Source organism: Cibotium barometz, chromosome 30, assembly GCF_041138505.1.
Source record: "Cibotium barometz isolate CiBa-2024 chromosome 30, ASM4113850v1, whole genome shotgun sequence".
In the NCBI taxonomy this organism is placed as follows: Eukaryota; Viridiplantae; Streptophyta; class Polypodiopsida; order Cyatheales; family Cibotiaceae; genus Cibotium; species Cibotium barometz.
This window is the reverse complement of record NC_141075.1, coordinates 25888771-25909762: the sequence shown is the minus strand read 5'-3', so window position 1 is coordinate 25909762 and position 20992 is coordinate 25888771. Positions and strand designations below refer to the sequence as shown.

Genomic DNA, 20992 nt, shown 5'->3' with positions numbered 1-20992 from the left:
GAGATACACATGGCTGTATGGAACTGTAATGGTTCACTATGGGTGCAACCTGGATGACTGAAGCATGTTATGGTGAGGAGAGACATCATACTTCTGACAGAGACACACCAGAGCCCAGAGAGAGGGCTACCTCGAGTAGAGGGATTCCAGTGGGAGTCAGCATACAAGAGGACCATACGCCAGGGTACCTCGAGAGGGTCGGAGGGAGTAGCAGTTCTATTCAGACGGGAGCTACAGGGGAGACTGAGAGTGGTAGCACAGGATCCAGAGGCCAGATACATGTGGATTAGCTTACAGCTCTCACAGGACAGGGTTATATACATAGCCCTATGTTACTTTCCTCCATCAGGATTCTCCTATGTCATTACAGAGGACATGCCATAGGAGGAAGAGACAGGAGCCTCGCCATACACTTGTCTGTCAGAGGAGATTATGCATTATTCTACACTAGGGGAGATATTTCTTACGGGTGACTTCAATGCCCACACACAGAGCAGACAGTGTGAGGTGTATGACTATGATGACATGAAGATCCTCCACCCTGTGGATCCAGAGGAGATAGGGGCTAGTCGGGCGTCAGAGGACACTGGACCAGACAGAGGACATTATGGGGACCACTTACTAGAGTTGGGAGCCAGGAATCATCTCGTTATTTATAACGGGATGCTACAGTGGCCGGAATCAGAAGGGCTGACATGCTTCCCACATGGGGGTCATACACAGACCGGGGGGCACACGGACCGGGGGCACGGTGGTAGACTACATTATGGAGTCTTTGGAGGCATCACAGCTTGTCACCTCATTCTCCATCCAACCTCGTCCTATTGGGACATATCATACATACTTGGCATTTTCACTAGTCGGATCACCAGTATCACCAGCCCCCCACATACCGACGCCACACCATAGCAACTATAAAACGCGTTTTTTATATATTGGATGCGACGGGACGTTTTTTATAATTAAAAACGTCCAATTAATAAAAAACGTGAAAAAAAAATCAAGTTTAAAAAAAAAACGTAAATAAACGTTTTTTATTTAAAAAATGCGAGTTTTTTATCATTAATAAAAAACTTGCTGAATGTTTTTTTTTTCTAATACATACATTAATAAAAACCTTTTTTAATGCTTTTCATGTATGTATGCATGTTAACACCTATATGTATATGTACATATATGAGTATATACACGTGTATATATATATATATGTATGTATGTATGTATGTGTATACATGTGTGTATGTGTGTGTGTGTGTGTGTGTGTGTGTGTGTGTGTGTGTACATTATATATATATATATATATATATATACACGTTTTTTATTATTAAAAAAATGGCATTTTTTATTTTGGCTTGATAAAAACGACGTATTATACACGTATTATACTTTGCCGTATTATACGTCCCGTCCCGTACCTGGTTGCTATGCGCCACACACTACCATCTACTTCACACATGACATGGCAGACTTATACACTGGCAGAGTAGAGGATGGGCTCCTACTCATGGATCCCTTGGCACCTATGGATACCATTACAGCCCAGCTGGCATCACTCCTACATAAGGTTGCATTTCAGAGCTTCCCACATCATGTCCACTCAGGAGAGCGTGCGAGATCTGGGACCATGCCCCAGAACAGATGGTATGATGACGAGTGCAGAGCCCTATACTCATGGCTCCGCATACAGAGAGCCTTGGGAGCCATCACAGAGCAGGAGTCGAGGAGAGAGACGAGGAGACTTACTCGCCGCAAAAGGCGGGCCTTCGCAGAGATACAGGAGCTAGAGATCTTCCATTTCTTCATGAGTAGAGATAGCCCTATCTCATGGCGGCACTTCAGAGAGCCCCGGACACCGACACTCATTGCAGACCCACAAACATGGCACACATATGCAGAGGGCCTATACCACGCCCCACAGCAGCCACTTATACCTCAGCACCACAGGAGCCTCGACCTACCACAGCTAGCTTCTTTACCCACTCCATGGTAAAGGAAGCTATCCGCCGCCTACAGCATGGACGGGCCGCCGACCATATGGGCCTACAGGGTTAGCATCTCATATATGCAGTAGATTCTTTGGCTCCTTTTCTTGCACACCTGTTTACAGGGCACTAGCAGAGGGTTTGCCTGCGGAGTGGACGATGCACACCATTGTGCCGATCCACAAAACAGGGGATATGCTCGATCCAAGCAACTACAGGACGGTTATGGTTGGCCACGTGTTGGCCAAACTCTATGGTGCAGTGTTGGCCAAACTCTATGGTGCAATGTTGGAGCAAGAGCTTAGCTTATATGCTGAGCGAGCAGGTTTACGCTCATCAGGGCAGGCATGCTTCAGGAGAGCTATCTCTACCACTGACCATGTATTCACTTTGAGATGTATGATTGATCAGGCGAGAGTGAGGAAGAGAAAGCTCTATTGCTGCTTTGTGGATTTCCGCAAGGCATTTGACACAGTACCACGAGAGAGGCTCTTTCAGCGCCTGCTGTCTCTTGGCATACTAGCAGATATGACATGGGGCATCTATGCATTATATGAGCAGGTTTTTGGGCGAGTCAGATGCCCAGGAGGTATGTCCGAGACTATTGCTAGCACCATTGGTGTGAAGCAAGGATGCCCACTTTTCCCCACGTTATTTGGGTTATACATTGATGAGGTGGTTGACTTCATTACACGGGGAGGCGGAGATGGAGTTGAACTAGGAGGTACCTTAGTACATACTATGCTTTATGCTGATGATATTGTATTAGTGTCTGAGTATCCACGAGGTCTACAGCAGCATCTACATGCACTGGATGATTTCTTTACACATAGGAGTGTTACTGTGAACCTTGGGAAAACCAAGGTTATGGTTTTTCATACATCAAGACAGGACATGAGTCAGCTTACATTCACTCTCGCAGGATGCGAGGTGGAGGTGGTGACATCATACGTGTACCTAGGGGTTACCTTCTCTGCAGCAGCCACGCGCTTCACCATGGGTTCAGCAGCCAGAGCTAGATTGACACGAGGATATGCAGCATTGGCTATGCTAGAGAGACAGTGCCACCAGGCGCATTTTCAAGAGTCCTGGACGAAGGGGTGGCTATTTGACACATTAGTCACACCGGCACTGATGTATGGAGTAGTGGTATGGGCACCAGGCCTTGCTACCCATTGGTGGACACAGATAGAGAGACCACAGGCCCTCATGATGGCACGCATGATACGCAGCAAACCGTCAGTACCTCATGACATTATCCGAGCAGAGTTTGTTGCGCCTCCTATGATGGTAGAGGCCATATTCCAGACTATATGCCTGCTAGACAGATTCAGAGAGATGCCACAAGATAGATTGTCATACAGAGCTTTTGAGGCATCTAGACAGCTGGCTGAGGCAGGAGACAGAGGATCATGGTATGCACAGGTCACACATTGGTTCTCACAGCATGGCCTAGACATGGATCATCTACCACCATTCTAGTATGACATGGATGCACCACATATCTATCTCTCTCATAGTGAGGGGAACAGAGTATTGAGACAAGACCTATGGCGGCTCTATACACGAGAGACATGGATATCGCCTACACAGCCTCTTCCACCAAAGATGCTGTACTACAGAGATCACTTTATGAGTATTACTGATGATGGATTTATAGGGAGGCCTAGATACATGGAGGGCTTTTTACCACACGGCTCCCGAGTAGCTATTGGTCAGCTTAAAGTCTCATCACATCGATTGGAGATCGAGACTGGCAGAGCAGCACGGATCCCTCGAGAGGAGAGGGTATGCAGATTGTGCAGAGAGGAGGTGGAGAGTGAGGAGCATTATGTATGCAGATGCAGAGCATATACAGCCATCAGAGAGAGAGATCCCATTTTATTCAGAGAGCCACATTCCCTACGCTAGCTCTTTGAGGCAGTAGACTAGCGCATACTGGGGAAATTCATTCTAGACATACAGCATCACAGAGAGACATCATTATAGACTCAGACAACTCCAGAGGGGGGACGACAGACACAGATTACTACATTTTTTCACAGATCCACCCCACTCCCATTCCCTACACAGCAGGTCTAGAGAGCAGAGACACTCAAAGCCCGCAGGAGACAGAGGACACCTGGCTTTCGGACACCACGCCTATACCAGAGAGAGATGACAGAGATCAGAGCTCAGTTTCACAGAGAGGGTGCGGAGCGACTGGTTCGCTTCAGAGCAGACCCAGGCATGTTCTTCAGGGAGCTGTGGACACCCCCGTCATTGATGTATACCATTTTATACCCTTAGTATGGTACAGGATGGAGCTAGCTAGGTTGCATATCATGATTGTATACTCCATGCATATAGCTTTGCATTCTCCTAGTAGTAGAGCTTCATCCCCTCCCCCACTCATTGTACTTATTGCACACCCAGATTCAGCTTTTTAGTTCAGTACTTTTTCATTTTGTTGGGATGACAGAGGATACCCCACATAGGTACACTGATTTGTCTCATAGGCCGAGTTCGGTCTTTTGGAAGACGTTAATAAAATCTCTCTCTCTCTCTCTCTCTCTCTCTGCCCGGCTGCCCACGCACGACTGGCACGAGGATATGCACATGAGCAGAGAGTTCTCATATATCACCCTAATACATCCCTCATGGACCGCTGTGACATGGTGCTCCCACCCTCCTCTTGGTTTTCCATTGCTTCAGGAATGTACATATCGCACTTCTTGAGGGCGGCTTTGTAGTCCACTTTCACGGATGTTTTTCTTTTTTTATGACTAATACTTTTTTCCAGAAAGAGATGGGGGGGGGAGGGGGATTTCTACTAAAGACCCAATGGGTCTATGAGATCAAGAAGTGTTACAGATGTTCCATGTGTAAACTAGAGATCATAAACTCGGAGATATAAAAAGTGCCAAAGAAAGATTGTCCAATAGGTTGGTACAGCCAGTGGTACTTATCTTGTGTCATCCTCCCCTATGGCAGTATACATGTTGGCAATTTCCAGGACTCGTCAGGGCAGAGCCACTCTGTCACTGAAGAATATCCCCAAATCTCAATCTATAGCCAGAAGTGGGTCTCGAAGGACAGGGATGTCTGGCTATCTGAAGTATCTGTACCGGATTCGGGATAACTCCACCTGTGCAACGTGCCAGCAGGCTTCTGGTCTAGGGACACTTGGCAGGTGGGTGGGCAGCTCCACTGTGATGGGTGGTCAGAGCCCATAATGAGGAATGGACTTTGGCTCCACGTGTGGAGGAAGGCTGCACACGCTGTTGCATCCTGTCGAAGTTGCCAAAAAGGCGCTCACATCTCCGGTGAAGGGAGTGAGTGTTATATAGCCTTTGCGTTCTATTGTGGAGGAGGATGGTATCACTGTATGACAACACATTGTCATCATGTAGCATCACATGGGTACTCTAGCTCATGTAGCTAGTTTTGTACAGTTTCTTCTTTTCCATGGTTTGATATTCATCATGGATACGTTGGCGGCTTTCAAACATACATTATCAAAGGGAATAACCTGAAAGCTATCATGCAAAACAGAAACTCTTTTTAAGGGCCTTCACTTAATTAAAACAATTGTGGCATTCTACGTGCTAACCGTACCAATCTATAAGTGGCAGAACTTATGCTTTGACAGTCATCCTACCCATTTATCAGGACCAGCCTGTGTTATTAGGATGCCCCAATTGAGCCCCATAATTTAGATACATACGGAGGGTTTCTCTTCAGGTACTGTTGACTAAACCCAAAATCAAGCAACGCAGATCTTGGCAAGAAATCATTTGAAGAGTTTTTTTAAAACGTGTTTTTATAATAAGATAGCCTTTAAAAGATGTTTAGCGTTGTCTATTTTTGTGGAGTATCGCAGTTCGTGGGACGTTTGAACTCTGTTAGTGATAATCTGCTCTCAAATTAGGGGCAATACTGGCTTGCTCAAATGGTGTTTTTGAAAAACAGGGGGGAGGCTGCCTATTACATGGTACCCAGAGAGCTTTTTGCAGGTGCCCATGACAGATATGAACATGCGGCCCAATCCGTCTCGTGGTTACCCCGGTCGGACTCATCGTTTTTATAGGGGTGATGCTGTGTTCAAATTCGGTCACGGACTTAGCTACACAGATATTTCTCAAGCGTTTATTTCTCCCCCATCAGAGATTTTTTTGCCTTTCTGTGTGGACCATTTTTATGAGAAAATTCTTATGGCTAATGCTACCCCCTCAATATGCTACGTTCTGGATGCCCAAGCGAACAGCAATGACTGTAATCAAGATGTTGGGTTCAATGTAACTATCCGAGTAAGCAACAATGGGAATAGGGGAGGCAGCCACACTGTGCTTTTATTCTCCGAAGCTTCATCAAGACATGTCAGCATTCCACAACGGCAGTTGGTAGGGTTCAAACGGGTGAGCTTGGAACCAAACATATCATTGGATGTTCTCTTCACAGTGAACCCTTATGAGCACTTGAGTGTGGTAAATGAGTATGGGAGGAAGGTGCTAAATGTTGGGCCCCATTCTTTGGTAGTCAGTGATATAATTCAACATACAGTCCTAGTAAAGGTTTCTGAAGCAAAGGAAGAAGTTTGTTGTTAAAAAGTATGATGATACTACGTGGTTTCCTTCCACTTGTGGGATTGTTCACTAAAAATAAATGTGAATTCTCTCTATTAGAGTTACAATTGCTATTGTTGACTATTTCAAATGTTATCATGGAAACTCGCTTGGGAAAGGGTGTAGCTGCATCTTTGCATGTGCTTTAAGTACATGGCCAAGTGGAAAGAAGTGTTTAAAATTTGCTCTCTTCATGCCTTTCAACGATTGTGTAAGGCACTTAATACTTTTTGAAGTAGGATTAGGTTTAAGCGAGCCGTGCAAGGTAGCTAATCACTTCTAGGTAGATGTTATGCTAGTAGATTGTGGCCATGAAGGCTGGCGGTTCAAGCTGGAACACTTGATGACTAAAGATCATGAACTTGACATGGTGGTTGTGAATGTAAATGTGCCTCTTATATTTTATATCCCCTTTTTAACCAGTCGATAAAGCATACGCTTCTTCTCCAATAAGTTACACAGAGAAGGATATATGTTGAATTACACATGTGACTTAAGAGGCTAATTTATGAATTTTGAACAAATAGTAGCGTAGAATTCCATGAAAGTACTTGATAATTGGTTAGCATGCATCTAATTAAGGTTTTTAAAAAACATGTACCTATTAAATTTACAATTTTCACCTAGTAAACATATGATTTTTAAAATAACATAACAAAAACCCTCTTCTCAATTTTGGACACAAGATAGAAAGCTATAATGGAAAAAAAAACATCTACATGCGTGTTAAAAACACAAGCTACATACTTATTTCTAATTTAGTACACTATAGATTATTTCATATATTCTTGAGGAAAATTCTAAGGAATCCTTGTTAAATGGAGATTCTTTATGAATTTCTAATCTCAAATTAATTTTCTATAAAGGGGATGATCTACATATTTCTTTATGGCAAAAAATTAACAAATAATTCTAGAAAGATAATGAGTTTACATAGAGTGGATTATAAATCATATTTAACTCTGGTCACTTATTGCTATGACATACTAAATTGTCCAACCACCTACTTTTTTCAAATCGGTTTCGTCAATACTATCAGTTAAGATACGTGGCTAGTTGTTATACACTAGATCAGCATTGCACAGGTTGTTGGAACCATTTCGGAATACTTCTACTCGACAAAAAGAGTCTTCATTATCGAGGTTTGTTATTGGAATCATCGGGTCTTTTATAAGATTGGTCCTTCAGATTCCTCTTCGTTGTCTTAATCCTCTTTCCTTTAATTCACTAAGATGTCCTAATCTTGGAAACGTCTCATATTTGGCTAGCCAAGTTGCATCTTCAATAGGGTAGTGTTATCATTAAGCTCATTGTGGTCTTTGTTCTCTAAATAGGTGTCAAAAGTTTGTTAACCACTTTGTTAGTTAACATGTAAGATGCTTTGCTATTTTACACGCTCATCATCGAGCACTTATCTTTTGTAAGACGATAGTGGACCATTTAAAGCAGCCTTACTATGCCCTTAATGTCAAATAAGAAAAGTCTATGGACTTCGTGTACATAGTTGCTTAAGACAAGTAATAGAGGTCGGATTAATTTTAGCTTAGTGTGAAAACTCATCATTTGTATATAAGTCATTTTTTATAATCAACAATACATAATCATTCCCTTGCAATAGTTTATTTGTGAGATCCTCTTCTTGCTTGCTTGTATGCTATTGGATTAATGCATGCTAGATGGATGCTTGCTTGAATAGTTTTTCTTATAAGTTTCGCTCTTCCATTAGCTCTTCATTCCTTGTCTTTTATACGAGAGAACAATCACGAAGGACCATCTCTGTTTACCTCCATCTAGGCATTGAGAGCTCTAGATGGATGCTTGCTTGAATAGTTTTTCTTATAAGTTTCCCTCTTCCATTAGCTCCTCCATTCCTCGCCTTTTATATGAGAGAACAATCATGAAGGACCATCTGTGTTTACCTCCATTTAGGCATTGAGAGCTCTACCTTAACCCCGTTGAAAAGGAGCATTCCACTATACTATCGAGACTAGCCTAGGGGTTAGCTCTGTTTAACCAGTTGAGGACACATTACATAAATGCCCTTGTAGATCCCTTTGGTTTGAGGTAGTCTTGAACATTAGCTCTTTATCCTTTCTTGTGTTACATGTTCCTCATCTGAATGAAGAAGAACTGAAGCTTGGTTCCATGGTGAAGACACTTCTGTAATGAGATCCAGTGGAAAGTGAGACTCTTGCTTGCACACTGTGTGCTTGCTATTGTGTGTTTTTAGGAACACTTGTTCCTAATAGTAGAGAAAACGAGACATGTCCCGATTGTTGTAATTGCGATTGTTGAGTTGCTTAGTGGGCATAGTTAGCATAGGATAATCCCAGTTCATGTCGACGCAAATCATTGTGGCGTCCTGACATGGTTTGACCATGTCCTGTGGGAGCAAACCTTAAGGTTCCTGGTCCTGGTCCTGGTCCTGGTCCTGGTCCTGCTCCTTCACTTGAGGTCTACCCAAAAATAGGGCAATTCAATGTTCTTTTCATAAAGTGGCGATGTTTACGAAGCCAATTGGTAATATGGGGCTTGGAGGACCATGGCAGATCCTGTTTCCAGGTGTTCTGATGTTATTCCTTTGCTCACATTTGCATTTAGTTGGCTCATTTTGTCCCAAAGCTCCATGCTTAAGGTGGATCCGAAGGAGTTTTACCTTCTTAACAAGGGATTGTTATATTGAGTGTTGGTTGTTTGTTGGGATCAAAGGCTAGGTGGTTTTGAGAAAATGTGGTTTGATCTAGTATAGTCAACTGTATTTTATCATTTTCAACAATTAGTCCATATCGGGTTTGCATCAAAGGTCTCATTTTGGTGAAACAGTCTAGGTTCACATCTTTAGGCTTACGTATGTAGACTCACACATACAAGCTCACGCATGTAGGCTTACACTTTTTTGGTATGAGCTAGGCTCAGGTACTTTATTTTTTTGAAATAGGCCTACGTGGGGCACATAATTTTATGTACTAGGTATATAACAAGATTCGTGTGCAATTATTAAGTAATAATTGTACTTTAATGTCTCATGATAAGAATTTTTCTTGGAAATTGTAGGAGCGAGTATGGATTGTATGAAAAGAAAATTCTTAAAGGACATGGGTAGATATGTCCTTACAAGTCTTTAAGGCACTAATAATTGGTTGGTATAATATCAGGTATACCTACGTCTAGACTCATGTCTCAAAACTCGTGGCTCATGTCTCTAGACTCACGTGTATTGACACATATTTAACTTAATCTCTTTTTTTATGGGTCTATGGGCTTATGTTTTCCTTACCCGAGAGCTCGTTTGGCCTAGTTTTGAGTTTTTTGAGGTTTTTGGAGTTGATGTGAGGCAATTAAGGACCTTAATCCTAGTAATGGTTGTTATGCAAGTAATTAAGTATTTTTATTGTTTTTTTGTTGGTTTTTCATGCTTCTAAGCTACCAATTCAACAATGCATGAAAAATGTGAAATGCATCAAATTAAAAATTACTATCCACTCCAATTCACCCCTTAATAGAGCTTAATGCACGTGATCATCCCATGGGTTGAGGTATTCTCGCCAACGAGTCTGACACAACATCGACCATGTCAATTGATATCTATAGAGATTGTAACAAGATGGGTTGATGTATTTTCGCCACCATAGGTAGAGATATTCTCGCCATAAGTATGACACAACCATTTGGAACATGTCACTCAATATCTATAGATCTTGTAAACAAGATGTTTGATGGTGAAGATGAGGACCAAGAATATAAGCCCCTCCCAAAGCTTGTTGTCAACTCCAAGGATTTGATTCACGTTTCAGCGCCATGGACACTTTTCCACAGAAGCTTCGGACAAGGTTTGCACAATTAGATGGTGGCAAAATCACATCCCTGTTCATGATGCGGGACTCATTTGAAATAGAATCAACGATGAAACTGCTCGCCTTAAGCTCGAGATTCCTGAGAAAGACCACCTAGCTACTTGACCTGCCTTAGTTAACAATGGGGCTAGCCATTGTTAACTAAAATCTTGTGTGTGTTGAGAGTATTTCCCTTGTAGGAATTTGTTTGAAACAAAGACTGAAATTTTTGCATTGAAATTTTTGCAAAAGTATTTAAAGTTGCCTTTTTTTTATACAAGACTAGTGTTAAGCGTTTGTTTGGAAGTATGCATAACGGGAGAAGGAAATAAAGATTTGTAAGTGTATTTGGGGTGAAAAATGAACCACCAAATAGATGTGTTGTGTGACTGCTATGATGGAGATGCATAGGGGCTCCCTCGATATATCCTAAACAAAGCATAGTGTAGATTTTTTTTTTAAAGATGGAAACTGTGATATCTCTTAGCTCTTGGGTTTTACGGTGCCTAATGATATGGAAGGAAAATATGAACAACGTCTAACATTAGCTTTGTTCTTCTTGTCTTTATCCCCTCGTGAGTATGTCGTTGTCTTTATATCTCATGTAATGCCTTCCGTCCTCATACTACCAATAGTAGAGAGGACCAAGTCCCTCTTTGAGCATGCAATAAAAGCAGCCCCACTAATCTCATAGTATGTTGGGATGGCGTGCATCTCAACCTCATGCATATCACATATTGTTTATGTTCGTAAATCTTCCTTTTCATGTGAATGGAACCTCTCTCCATAACTCAATTTGGAGCTTATGTGATGACGTATAGAGCTAGCCCATGGAGATCCTTAGTGCATGTGTGGTGACATGAATCCTTAGGTAACACATATCATCTGAAGAATAAACGCATCCATTGTCACCATTAGATATGATCTTGATACAGGCTCATTATTAGTGGGAGTGTTTGTGGCAGTATCCATGTTTATGCATGTAAATCTTTCAAATGTAATATTTGATGACTTTATTGAGTTCTAGCCTCGATGATACATGGGGCTATTCAAGATATTGAAACGGTGGCTAAGCATACATACATAACAATAGGGAGAATTTGGACCCAAAATGGTGGCTAAGCATATATATAGAACATTAGGGAGAAATTTGACCCAAAACGGTCAAGATCAGGGAATCATTAGTCTTTCTAAAAAGTGAAATTAGTGACTAATCATGGTCCCACTGGTAAGGGTAGCCCCTATTTTTACGTGGTGACATTGTTGGGGCCTCCTGCTACTTTACAAGGGACACACCCATACCATAGTGGATATGTGAGGGGTTTTCTCTCTTAAGTACCTGCGTGTCATTTGTCTTTTATATGGTGGGATAGGTGGACCAACTTTGCTCCCACTACCTTGGCTCCACCATGCCACATCATCAAGCTCACTGGATAAAAAGTTAATTTTTTTAATTTTCACTTTTTTGAGTCTTTGCCTTCCTAAAAAATTTCCCTCAAATATAACCAACTCAAAAAATACTCTTTGTTTTCCCAAACTAAGGTTCTTGTAATAGAGAATCACTTGTGTACATTAAAGCTAAGATTAGGGAAAATAGAGCAATCACCATGAGAGCTTCCCAAACTAGGGAAAATAGAGCAATCACCATGAGAGCTTGCATGTAATCAAGGTTAAAATCAGATACAAATCCATGATGCCTAAGTGGTTGAGAGGATTGAAAGCTAAGATTAGGGAAAAATAGAGCAATCACCATGAGAGCTTGCATGTAATCAAGGTAAAAATCAGATACAAATCCATGATGCCTAAGTGGTTGAGAGGATTGAAATAACCTTCCATAAGCCAAATGTGTGTAAGAGAAAGCCTCCAAGATTGTCCAAAAGTAATATGTCTAAAGGAACTTATGTATGCTTCCATTCTGCACAACCCGCTTGTCCTTGTTTCCACAAGTTCATAAATGATTGCTCCCTCTTCATCCATAGGTGGAAGATCTTCCACTTCATGAGGTATAAAACCCACATACTTCTTGAGATTGGATGCGTGGAATACGTTATGGATTCTAGTAGAAGGAGAAAGGTAAAGTTTGTAGGCCAAATCACCAACCCTTTTGAGTACTAGGTATAGACCATAGTACCTATGAGAAAACTTGGGATTCATGGAATCCTTAAGAGTGTTTTTCAAATATTGGTAGCTTCAAGAGTACATAATATTCAACTTCACATCATTCCTATGCTCACCCTTATTAGCCTTCATGACCTTTTGGGCTTTCTTCATGTTGTCCATAGCACACATCCACCTTGACGAAGGAATCAAATCCATGTACAAACTTCTTTATTTGCATTTCCTCATTTAACCCCTTCACATACATGGAAAGATTCATGAAGCTCTTGATGTACTCTCTTACCCCACCATGCCCTTTTGAGAGAGTTCATACCATTGCTCATGGTATCTATAAAGCACCAAGGTATCAAGCACCAACAAAATTTATCTCCCTTTTAAAATCTTCCCATGAGTGTGGCATATTTCATTGTTTGACCATATGCCTCCACCATTGGTGAGAAAAATCCTCCATGTGCAATGAATCAAATTGTACCTTATCTTGCTTACCCTTGGGATAAATCTGAAAATAGGTCTCCATCTTGGTACTTCACTCCTCCAACTCATATAAAGCTGAACCAACAACTTAAACTTGGAGAGGAAAACCTTGTCTTTGATATCCTTTGAAGTATTAGACGATGAAGTCCCATGATGGATAGAGGGTTTGTACTTTTGCATTTTCATGTAGGAATTCATGAATTGGGAAAAGTACTTGTACTCCTTTTCTATGAAAGAAGGCAAATCCATCCATCTATCATGTGCCTCTCCTTGCCTTTGTGTGAAGGACATGTGTTCCCAATCATGCATAGCCTCTTCCTCATCCCAATACATCTCTTCATCTATCATTATGGGCTGATTTTACTTTGGGTGGGTGGGTACCCTGTTAGCATCCCCAAGGCATGAATCCATTGTCTTGAATGAATGACATGGACCCGGATGAACTAAAGTGGCCTTAGATCCTTCACGAGAGGCCTCCTAGCATCCATCATGAATCCAAATGAAGAAGTCTCTCTTGATCTTGGTGGTAGTCTCTATGACCAATCATAAGAATCTTTATGCATATCTTGTTTGCAATCATGAACACCACCAATTCTTCCTTCAATAGTATCTCCATGGTGTTGACTCATGGGTTGAGCCAATTTATCCTCCATAGCTCCCATCCTTGTAGTCCTGGATTCAAATCTTGAGTTCAAGGTATGATTAATAGTTCAAGGTATGATTAATAGTATCCAACCTCTCCATGAGGGATTTGAAATCAATTCTTTCCACAAGCAATCGTAGGAGAGTATCATTGGATATATTGCTTGTGAGCATCGAGGAGTATCCTTGTGAGCACTTCCTACATTCACTTCTTGAGGCTTGACCCAATAATTGAGAGTATCATTGGATATATTGCTTGTGAGCATTGAGGAGTATCCTTGTGAGCACTTCCTACAGTCACTTCTTGAGGCTTGACCCAAGAATTGAGAAGTATGTTTGTGAGAACTCCCCATATCAATTTGGTTGTAAATTTCCTCCATAGTGCCATGCTCATTCAACTCTTCTCCTTCCATATCCTCCATTTCAATGGATAACTTCCTTGGCTTCCTCTTGGCCTTCATCTTGGCTTACCGACCATAATAGGAAAGTTTTTGAAAATTTGATGTAGGTTGAGGTAAGAGTGTTGGAATTGGTCAAGCTAGGTATCTTTTGAAAGGTGTTGTGTGATGAGGAATAAGCCCACAATATTGGTTTAGGCTTAGTCCAACAAGTTTGGGACATAATCAAGGATTTCTATTCAGGGCAGAAAGTTGACAAAATTGCTCTCACTGAGGCATCACCAATGTATACCACATGCATAGGCAGTCATCACAACCTCAAGAGCTCTTATTGCCATTATTTCCCATTGACAAATTTCATCATTGGATCTTGCATCACATAATCATATTCATTAACACATGCATTATCAACACTGCCTCTTGCTTGCATAGACCCATTGCCAAGTGACCAATTGCCAATTGATTCGAAGTAGAATTTTGATGATGAAGCTTTTCTTATCGATCTCCAGCCAAGACTTCCCACCCATTTAACAAGTTTTTAATCCAAGGTAAAGGTTGGGGCCATGTGTTTACCATCGTATACCTATCCCTCCTTACTACTTTTCCAAGGCACTCATAGCAAGGAAGGTTCAAGCAAACACTCCCCTTGGCCTCTCCTCCAATTGCTAAGTACCTCTTACACATTCATCTAATTGGCCTCTCCTCCAATTGCTAAGTACCTCTTACACATTCATCTAGATTCTAATTGGCTTAAATCATAAAAAAAACTTGAGAAAAAGGAGGAAAAGCCATAATTTTTAGGAAATCCTAACTTGAAGCGCTAATTTTGAAGAAAACCCTAAATCAATAGAATTAGCCCTAGATGAGGCATTGAAGGCTTCAACATGAAGCTACATGAAAGGGAAACAAGCTCCAAGCTCTAGATATGGCAGATCTTACATCTTCTTCTCAAAACTACCTTTGTGAAAACATCACGAATACATCACGAATTCGTGTAGCCTAACGCCAAATTTCGCCTACACTCCATGGTCAAGAGAGAGCTCCTTGTATAGGTCTTGAAGAGGGGAGTCCATAACTTCAATCTTGGTGGAGAAGGAGAAGTAAGGTGTGTAGTAGAGAGCCTAACCTCAAGGTTTCCATGAAATCTTCAAAGGGAGAAAAGAGGAAGAAGAAGAACACTCATTCTTCACCATTCTTTAAATGAAAAATAACCCTCAAAGTGGATTTTTTTCTTTTTCCTTTTTCTCAAAAAAATTGCTCAAACCATAGCATAACACTCCTTTTCTCCCCAATTAGAATCTAACACCCCCCATATCTTGCAAGATTATACTCAATCTTGGCTAAAATTCAAGAAATAGTGTAACATTTCTCAAGAAAATCAAGAAAACCAAAAAATGTGTGCATAGATTCAAGAATTTGCAAAAAAACATGTAAAATCACTCAAATTTTATCATTTTGTCTTATCCCTAATCAAATCAAAGCTTTGATACCAAATATAATAGAGAATCACTGGGGAAAACATAGCAAATCACCATGAAAGCTTGCATGTAATCAAGGTGGAAATCATATACAAATCTATGACACCTAAGTGGTTTAGCCTCTCACCAAGAGGATGGAAATAGCCTTCCATTGATAGCCCTCCTTTCCATGGTTTCACTTTGGAGTGATTAGTAAGAAACATGTTGACCTTTGGGTGCATGGTCCTTTGCACCCAAATGATCCTTTGGTAGCCCTCCTTTCCATAACTTACATAGTTTTATGAGGTTTCTTGCAAATGGAAAAAATGGAATATTGGGTTACAATAAAATATTGAGAGATGTCCACTTGCACTGTGTCAACATAGAAAAAAGAGGCAATGGAGGCAGGGTACTATCACGTTTAGGGGGAGATTCCAAAGTGCCAGAAGTATGGGGATCTCCTTATTACAAGAACACCTTTTGAGAGTGGAAAAAGAGATTGCAAGCTTGATGTTCCAAATTCTTAATGTGCAGAGCAGTTGCCTCGAGGTGTCGAAAGAGGCACTAGAGGCCATAATGGTGAGTGTCTTCAAAGACACAAATCTATGTGCAAAGAGGGTTACAATGATGATATAACCTTAAGAGGATCACTTCTTAAGGTCATGTGTTAGACCTTAAGAGATTTTGTGTCACACACGACCTGTTAAAGTTGTGTGCTCATGGGCATTATATATATCTATGATAGTATTGGATATAGCTTTTTATGCCATGTGTGTGCACCACACTAAGGTGTTGGAATGAAAAAATAAAATCATGTTTTAAAATTTTAACCTTTCAATTTAATGCAATATTTAAATTTAAGAATTTTAATTCTTTTAATATTTTAATTTTAGTTTTAATATTTTAATTTTATTCTAACATTTTCATATATGTCATTATTTTAATTTTAAACATGTTGCATGGAATTGAGGAGTTTTTGTTGCACATGAAATCGAGAGAAAAAAAAGAATAACCCTAAGATTTAATTCTTCATGGTGGGTTTCCATTTCTTGTTTCAATAGGTTAATCCATCCTTCTATTTACTTTGAAATGTTTGAGAAGGGTAGAGAGACATCACTCGTGGTTGAGGTCGGATGTTTAGAATCATGCAATGATGTCAGAGTGCTTGTAACGCTAGATAAAATATCATGAGCATGGAGAGCTATAGGAGAAATTGGATCCATAAAATCTAGGTCTACAATTAATGGTGGCTCCATGAATTTGACAGCCCCTAGTACCTCATCTTCTCAAAGGACAAAGAGATCTTCAGTGTTAGTGAAGAAACTTTTTCTTCAATTACTATTGGGGAAGGTGCGTCAGTTCCACACTAGGGTCCTTATTCACATTTTCAGCAGTAGAAAAGGAGGATTAGCCTAGGTGTTACAAAGTCTCCAAGGCTAGAGCCTCTTCATCCAAAATATTAAAAGGTTTCTCTTGCTCTTGTATATTAAAAGGTTTCTCTTGCTCTTGTATCTTAAAAGGTTCTTTGCTCTTGTATCACAAAGATGAGCTACTTTGCTCTGAGTTTCCATTTTAAAGGAACTATCTTCAATGCTCAAACAAAAACAAAATGAAGGCCATCTCCCAAGACATGAAAGTTGTGCTGATATTTCTAAATCCCTTGTTGATGAGAAAATCTACAAGTACTACCTAACTACGTGCCTATCACTATTTGGGCTGAGGTTTCCTATAAATTTAGCTTGACTCTTGTCAAAACTTCTAGATTAGTCAAAAAGATGATTGAAATAATCATAAGGAACTTAAACCTAACTCAAACCATTGATGAATCATTAAGGTTGATGGTTGTGAGGGCTAGAAGCACTTATACAGCTAAAGTGCCTTATGCTGACATTACCCATTTGACATCATTGCTTATTACCTTCTATAATCTATTCTATTAGTCATCACATTTTATCCACCCCATGAAATCAATCATAAACACTTCACACTTTCTCAAAACATTGGGAACTACTCACACAATTATACACACAATGTAACATAGTTGTGGATGCACTAGTAGGTAACTTGCGAGGTTACCCAAATAAATATTCCCTTGATATTTCATGTTTTAAAGAAGTAGAGTGTGTATCATGATTTTACTTTGAAAAACATATATATTCTAGTGATTTCTAGTTTTTCTTTTAAATCTTAACTCTATAAATTACAAAAAATATGGTGATTTTTGTAGTTTAATAAAACTTTATGATTAAGACATTATTTTTATTTTCTTGAATTTATGTCATTAATGTGATTGTAATGTTTTAAGTTTTAAAATTCTTAAGATTTTATAAGATCTAAACAACTTTTTATTTTTGAATAAATTTTTAAATTATAATATATTCTCTATTATACTATTTTTAATATATATTTACACACACACACGCACACACACACACACACATAACACAATAACAACAATATATATATATATATATATATAACATTCCCAAACACAATGTCACATATTCAAAAACCTTACCTGATTACATATATATTTTAATATATGTACATATTGATGTACCTAAAAACTATATAAATGTAGTATATATCTTATTATAATGAGTTTTTCAAATCACAAAGGAAAAATCACACACAATAAATTTATGATAAAGAAACTAATACCATAAAGCCTTATGGTTGCAAACCATTATATGTTACACAATAAATCGATTGGACTATAATAAGAATTTTTAACTATAAATTAATTTTATAGATTTATTTATGTGACCATTTTGTATTAAATCCTCATTCATAAAAATGTATCATATCAATTCAAAAAAATAAAGATTATATTATAATTACACACATAAATCTCTAATATAATAATAATAAGATTACACACATAAATCTCTAATATAATAATAATAAGATTCTTATAGAATCATTAAATATTACTTGGTGATATCATATAAAATATATTGATGGTTCTGGTATTAAAATTTTAGTACTCTAAAAACCTAAGAAATCAACATTTAAAAAAAATCTTACAAATTTGAATAATTTTTTTATAACATAATTACTCCGTTAAATGTTATCATTATACTATAAAAAGATTAAAAAGATGCTATATATATATACATACCATCGATCTATGATTACTTAACGCTCTCAATAGGTAAGCTTAAAAGCTTGGAGAAAAGAAACTTCTTTCTAGTCTCTTTTACATAATGCTTTATCTTACAAGGCTTTATTGAGAGGATAAAATGTTAATGTTTTAGTGTCCTAGATGTGGTAGGGTCATCACCTCTTCTATTTCAAATTGTATTTTAATATAAAAATAGACATGAATACAAAGACAAAATTCTCTAAATGTAAAAATACTTTAGGATTATCAAATTCTACCAAAATATATGTATGATATTTAGTTTGGATAGGTTGAAAAAAGAAAATATCTTTGGTAGAAGAGAGTCAAGAAATACAAAATATCATATTTGTTATAAATATCTTAAATATCTAGTTAGTATACATGAATTGTCTCCGAGTTCACAAAAAATGGATAGTGAGTATCCATTTTCAAGAACACTTCAAAATTATTCTAGATTGTTCACTTTAATATTTCACTTTACTAATAAGATTTTAAGACCTTTTTTTTTTGCTCTATTGTATATTAGAGATAGTTATATAGAACTTTATATGCCTTTTGTTAAGAAAAAGATGGTTATATGCCATAACAAGTAAAAGCTCCTTGCTTGTTTTCGAAAAAGGATACCAAGTGTCTACATAGCATTGAAAACACACAATTTGGATACCAAGTATCCAAATTGTGTTGAAAACGCACAAATTTAGATAACTTTTAAAATTCCAAAACAAGTAAAGCTTCATGCTTGTTTTCAAAAATTGATAGGAAGTATTTACTTTGTGTTGAAAACACACAATATTAGATACTTGATATCTATTTCTCTAAAACGGGCTAGGGAGCTTCCAAAATAAGTAAAAGGTGCATGTTTTTTAGAATATGGATATCAAGTTTAAAGACGTGTTTTCAATATGAATTCCGACCAAGGTGAAAGGCTTGTAAAACAGAAAAGGCTGTCAACTAGGTATCATTTTTTGAAACAAGCAAAGATATTTTACTTGTTTTGGGTTTATTTAAAAAAGGTCTACCAAAGTTCAAGTTTTTTTTAAAATACAATAGTTTGAGTTACATGCTCAAATTTTTAAAATTTTCGGCACCAATGTAACATTTGTATAATTATAATCAAAAGACATGCTTGCAATCTAAATGTTCTGTTGCTACCAAAAGATATGTGTAGATAATATTTAAGAATTGTGTATTGTAGTTCAAGTTGTTGTATTTCAAGAAAACTTAAACTTTGGTAGCGCTTTTTAGAAAAAAACAAAAACAAAAACAAGTAAAATATCATTGTTTGTTTTAAAAAATAGATACCAAGTTGAAAGGCTTATGCATTTTCAACACAATTCATGTTGAAAACGCATAAGCCTTTCAGCTTGGTATGCATTTTTCAAAATAGGTAGCTTTTACTTGTTTTTGGAAGGTCTCTGCCTGTTTTTAACACACTTTGTGTTGTAAACACACAAGGTTTTCAAGTTGGTATCCATTTTCCAAAACAGATAGCATTTACTTGTTATAGAAGCTCTTTGTTTGTTTTAGAAAATGGATACCAAGTATATAGTTCAACACAATTTGGATACTTGGCATCCAAATTGTGTGTTTTCAACATAATGTAGATACTTGGTATCCATTTTGCAAAACAAGATAAAAGGTTTTACTTATTTTGGTCTTTTAAAAAAACATATAGCTATTTCTAATACAATAAAGCAAAAGGTATCAAAATCTCGCCAATAAATAAAATATTATAGTGAATAATTTAGAATAAATTAAAGTGTTAAAAAACTTTAAAATGGATACATGGTATCCATTTTTAAAAAAATATTTCAACATCTCAATATGTAGTTTCATATTGAAATCAATACATAATATGTATTTTTCTCAATATCTAGTTCTATTTTCAAAATCAATACCCAATATGCATTTTTTAATTAAACTTGAAATATTTATATATACTAATTATATTTGAAATAAATAGCCATTACCTATATTGAAATCAATAGCCATTATCTATACTAATTATACTTGAAATAAATAGCCATTATCTATATATCATCTTTAATATTTTTATGATATTAAATATAAAAAATTTAAAAATTGTCAAATTAAAAAAACTATGATAAAATAAAATAAATAAATATTATCAAAAACTAAAATATAATATTTACTATTTTATTTTTATTCTTATTCTTATAAAAAATAAATTCAATCAATGTAAGTTTAAAAGAAAAGTAAAATAATAAATTAATTTATTTTGCATAGAGAAAATTTATACAGCTTCATTATTCTTGACTGAATCAAGAAGTGTATATTTTTTTAATGTAGAGGACTTAAAAATATATATATATAACAAAAAGTTGATGATTTCTTTACAA

At 37.9% G+C, this 20992-nt stretch overlaps 1 protein-coding gene across 1 annotated transcript in view; it reads left to right on the top strand.

Annotated features, from left to right (window-relative positions):
* The window catches only part of LOC147621321 (putative beta-D-xylosidase 7), a 56566-nt gene extending 49791 nt beyond the window's left edge, over positions 1-6775 (top strand). Inside the window, exon 7 of the mRNA XM_086824049.1 lies at positions 5934-6775. Within this exon, the coding sequence (XP_086680175.1) occupies positions 5934-6568 (635 nt within the window). The 3' untranslated portion in view covers positions 6569-6775. The remainder of the gene's footprint in view (positions 1-5933) is intronic.
* Positions 6776-20992: the final 14217 nt, after the last annotated feature.